Here is a 4,493-nt window from a genome sequence, read left to right as displayed (position 1 = left end):
CTCCGCACGTCCTACCTTCCAGAAAGTGGTCGCTTTTCTGATGAGAGAGTTGTTGCTCTTCTTTTCTTCGACCTCCTGTTGAGTTTGTAGGTGTTCAGAATGGTTTGCTCCCTATCCAGCTGAATTCCTGAGAGGAGACGAAATCCAGGTCTCCTACTCCTCCGCCATCTTGCTCCGCCCCCACAAGTAATTTTTAACTTGGAAAAAAGTTACCATTGTATAGACAGATATTAGAGTTTAATATAAATATCTTGAAATTTCAACACCAATGCTTCAGTTCCAGCAAGTATAACTTTTTTAATGAAGTGAATTATTTACATAGCAATTTTCTCAATGCCTTTATTACTTCCTTGTTCCTTAGACTGTATATGAGGGGATTAAACAAGGGAGTCACAATAGTGTAGAAAAGAGAAAGCACTTTATCAATTCCTGCTGAGTGACTGGTTTTGGGTCTTAAATAGGTAATAATGGCTGATCCAAAGAACAATGCCACAACCATAAGATGAGATGAGAAGGTAGAGAAAGCTCTGGCCTGACTTGTGGCTGATGGCAGTTTAAGGACTGTGGAGATGATTTTGCCATAGGAAATAAGTATCAACAGAAAGGGAACCGTAACAATCAACAAATCAAATAGGTAGACCATAATTTCTTTTTTTTTTTTTTAATTCTCATGTTAATTCCCATACATTACATCATTAGTTTTAGATGTAGTGTTCCATGATTCATTGTTTGTGCATAACACCCAGTGCTCCATGCAGAATGTGCCCTCCTCAATACCCACCACCAGGCTAACCCATCCTCCACCCCCCTCCCCTCTAGAACCCTCAGTTTGTTTTTCAGAGTCCATCGGATAGACCATCATTTCATTCACCAATGTCTCCCCACAAGCAAGCATGAGTATTAGGGGGATGTCACAGAAGAAGTGGTCAATTAAATTAGAGCCACAAAAGGGCAGAGAGAAAATCTGGAATGTCTGCCCTATCTGGACTGGAATTCCACTGATCCAGGAGCCAGCCACCAGCTGGATACAGACTTTGTGGTTCATGACTAGAGGGTAGTGCAGAGGGTTACAAATGTCCACGTAGCGGTCATAGGCCATCACTGTCAGAAGGAGGCACTCTGTGGCTCCCAACACAAGAATGCAGCACATTTGTGTAGCACAGGCGAGTAAAGAAATTGTTCTTCTCTGGGTCCGAAAGTTCATGAGCATTCTGGGGAGAGTAACCGAAACATAGCAGATTTCCAAAAAGGAAAAATTGCCAAGGAAAAAGTACATAGGGGTCTGGAGAGCAGGGTCCAATTTTGTTATTAGAAGTATGATGCCATTACTCATCACAATAATGATATAGATGACAAAGAACAATCCAAATAGAAGCCACTGGAGATGGGGAACATCAGCAAAGTCCAAGAGAACAAATTCTATCAATTCAGTTAGATTTTTTTTTTTTAAAGATTTTATTTATTTGACAGAGAGAGACACGTTACGTTGGAACGTATTAAGACACAGAGAGATACGTTCCCTTTGCTTCTTATTTTCTTTTGCACTATAAAAAAACCTTTAATAAACACTCTTGAACAAACACACTTAATAAAAATTCTTAAACAAATACAGGTAATAATTATTCTTGGAAAATATTATTTCTACAAGATGAGTTTTCATTGATACAGTTTTTTTTTTAAAGATTTTATTTATTTATTTGACAGAGAGAGACACAGCGAGAGTGGGAACACAAGCAGGGGGAGTGGGAGAGGGAGAAGCAGGCTTCCCGCTGAGCAGGGAGCCCGATGTGGGACTCGATCCCAGGACTCTGGGATCATGACCTGAGCCGAAGGCAGACGCTTAACGACTGGGCCACCCAGGTGCCCTCATTGATACAGTTTTTAAAATAAAAGGATAAGTATTTTGATTTTTAATTCAAAAGAAAAATGCCAAATTACTTCCCAGTAAGGATACAGAATTTATTCCAGAGGATTCAAACAGAAGCACTTCAATGAAAAGGCTATTTACATGGTGTATAACTTTCCTAGATCTACAATAACAAAATATCACAAATTGAATGGCTTATAACAACAAAGACTGGATCTCTCACAGTTCTAGAATCCAGAGTCCAAAATCACAGTGTTGGCAGTCTCTCTTCATTCCTCTAAAAGATCTAAGGGAGACTCATTCTTTGTTTCTTCCAGCTCTTGGTGGCTCTTGATCTGTTTTTGGTTCTTGGTTGTATCACTTCCATCTCTGCCTCCACCTTCACATGACGTTCTTCTCTGTGACTCTATTTTTTAAACTTCCTTTACCTTTCTGTCTGAGGACATTGGTCAAGGGATATAGTGCCCACCTTAAATCAGGATGATCTCATTTCCTTGACTTGATTACATCCACAAAGTCTTTTTTCTTTTTTTCCAAATAAGGCACATTTGCAGATTCTAAATGGACATTTATTTCAGAGGGACCAACATTTCAATGTGCTACACATTCATTTGGATAGTTTATAGTGAAAATTCCAGAGATTTATAATACTAAATAGATATTATCAAAGCAAAACCTGAAGCTACAAGGAGAGGGAATGATGTCACCAGAGTAAAGGGGAAATTTTCAGGATTTGTAGTCTTAAAGCAACATGGACAGTGACAAGAGATAGAAAGAAGGGCAAATGTAAAGAAAATACTAAGATTATCCTGCTTCCACCATCTTGGCTGTTGCTGGGTTTTGTTATTGGCTAAATCCAATCATAGGTACAAAGAATGGCAGCAAATATATCTGAAGGAATGGGAAGGTTAAAAAAAAAAAAGATCACAGCACATGACCCTAATCCTTGGTTATAAGACACACTGAGTTAACTGTCATTGTATTGCTCATGCAAGCTCTTAACTCACTAGTTCACAGTAGAGGACAGATGGATCTTCAAATTAGATTGTTGCAATTGAGATAATTTGTGCTTTGATTATACAGAAGCCCTTAACTTAATCCTATGAAACTAAGGTTCCTTAACATAATATGAAGTTTCTATGATGGCATTAATAATCATTATTGAGGAATAAAACTAGAAGACATTTTTTTCTGTTGCCACTACATGAGGAACATATAAGCAAATTCTGTAAATTCAAGTATTTGAGTCATGTTAATAACTTTGTTAGTAGTTTTCTCAGTGCTACCATGATGTCTTTGTTCCTCAGAGTATATACAATGGGATTCAATGTTGGGATCAAAACGGTGTAGAAAAGAGTGATCAATTTCCCAACTCCTTCAGATTGATTTGGCTTGGGTCATAAATAAGTGATGGTAGCCGTTCCATAGAATAAAACTACAACTATCAGGTGAGAAGAACAGGTAGAGAAGGCTTTAGCTCTCCCTTTGGCTGATGACAATTTCAGAATGCTGGATATAATTTTGCCATAGGAGAAAGCAATCAACAGAAATGGAACCATGATGAAGACCACTGCAACTACATAGATTACTATCTCATTCACAAATGTGTCCCCACAAGCAAGCTTGAGTACTGGGGGGATGTCACAGAAGAAATGATTAATTGTGTTAGACCCACAAAAAGGCAGTGAGAAAATCTGGCATGTTTGTCCAATTACAACTGGACCTGCACTGATCCAGGACACAGTCACCAGCTGGATACAGACCTTCTGGTTCATGACTAGAGTATAGTGCAGAGGGTTACAAATGGCCACGTAGCAGTCATAGGCCATCACTGTCAGGAGAAGACACTCTGAGCCTCCAAACATAAGGACAAAACACATTTGTGCAGCACAGGCAAAGAAAGAAATATTTCCTTTCTGGGTCAATAGGTCCATGAGCATTCTTGGGATAGTGACTGTTACATAACAGATTTCTAAGAAGGAAAAATTGCTAAGAAAAAAATACATGGGGGTCTGGAGAGCAGAGTCAATTCTTATTATCAATATTATGATGCTATTGCACATCAGGATCGTTAGGTAGATGACTAAAAATACCCCAAAAAGAATCCACTGGAGATTGGGAATATCAGAAAACCCCAAGAGAAAAAATTCCACAATGGTAGTTATATTCAAAATTTCTGTTTTAAATTTGTTCTCCATCCGCAGATATGGTAAATTCAAGATGGTTAATACACTAACATTTTTTGTTTGTTTGTTTTAGAGAGAGAGTGCAAGCAGGGTTGGAGGGGAGGGAGAGCAGAGAGAGAGAGAGAGAGAGAATCTCAAGCAAGCTCTGCACCAGAGTGGAGCTGACACATGGCTCAATCTCATGACCCTGAGATCATGACCAGAGTCAAAATCAAGGGTCGGAAGCTTAACCAACTGAGCCACCCAGGTGCCCTGATTCATTAACATTTTTGAACCACATTTTTCTCTCCTATTACCTACAGTAGATGCATGAATGTATTTATGTAATCTCAAATTATTTCCACCATTACTTTGCTCTGTTTCTAGGAAATGATATGTGAAACCTCAGAAATGAACTGATGTGCAGTTAAAATCAATTCAAGAAATAAAATCCTGTTTAT

The 4,493-nt window shown here is 38.7% G+C and overlaps 2 protein-coding genes across 2 annotated transcripts; both read right to left on the bottom strand.

The window, feature by feature from the left end:
* Positions 1-310: 310 nt before the first annotated feature.
* Positions 311-1,462, bottom strand: LOC110576112 (olfactory receptor 10AG1-like; the record flags this gene model as incomplete). Its single annotated transcript, XM_044919567.1, is given in 2 exon segments — positions 311-630; positions 847-1,462. Coding segments are annotated over 2 exon segments (936 nt in total), but the record flags the coding sequence as incomplete, so codon positions are not given.
* Positions 1,463-3,114: 1,652 nt separating this feature from the next.
* LOC110575799 (olfactory receptor 10AG1-like) lies at positions 3,115-4,083 on the bottom strand. Its single transcript, XM_021684832.1, is given in 1 exon segment — positions 3,115-4,083. A coding segment is annotated over 1 exon segment (951 nt). The 5' UTR covers positions 4,066-4,083.
* Positions 4,084-4,493: the final 410 nt, after the last annotated feature.

Source organism: Neomonachus schauinslandi, chromosome 11 (assembly GCF_002201575.2).
Source record: "Neomonachus schauinslandi chromosome 11, ASM220157v2, whole genome shotgun sequence".
Taxonomy (NCBI): Eukaryota; Metazoa; Chordata; class Mammalia; order Carnivora; family Phocidae; genus Neomonachus; species Neomonachus schauinslandi.
The sequence above is the reverse complement of the archived record's forward strand: the minus strand, read 5'-3'. Positions and strand labels throughout refer to the sequence as shown.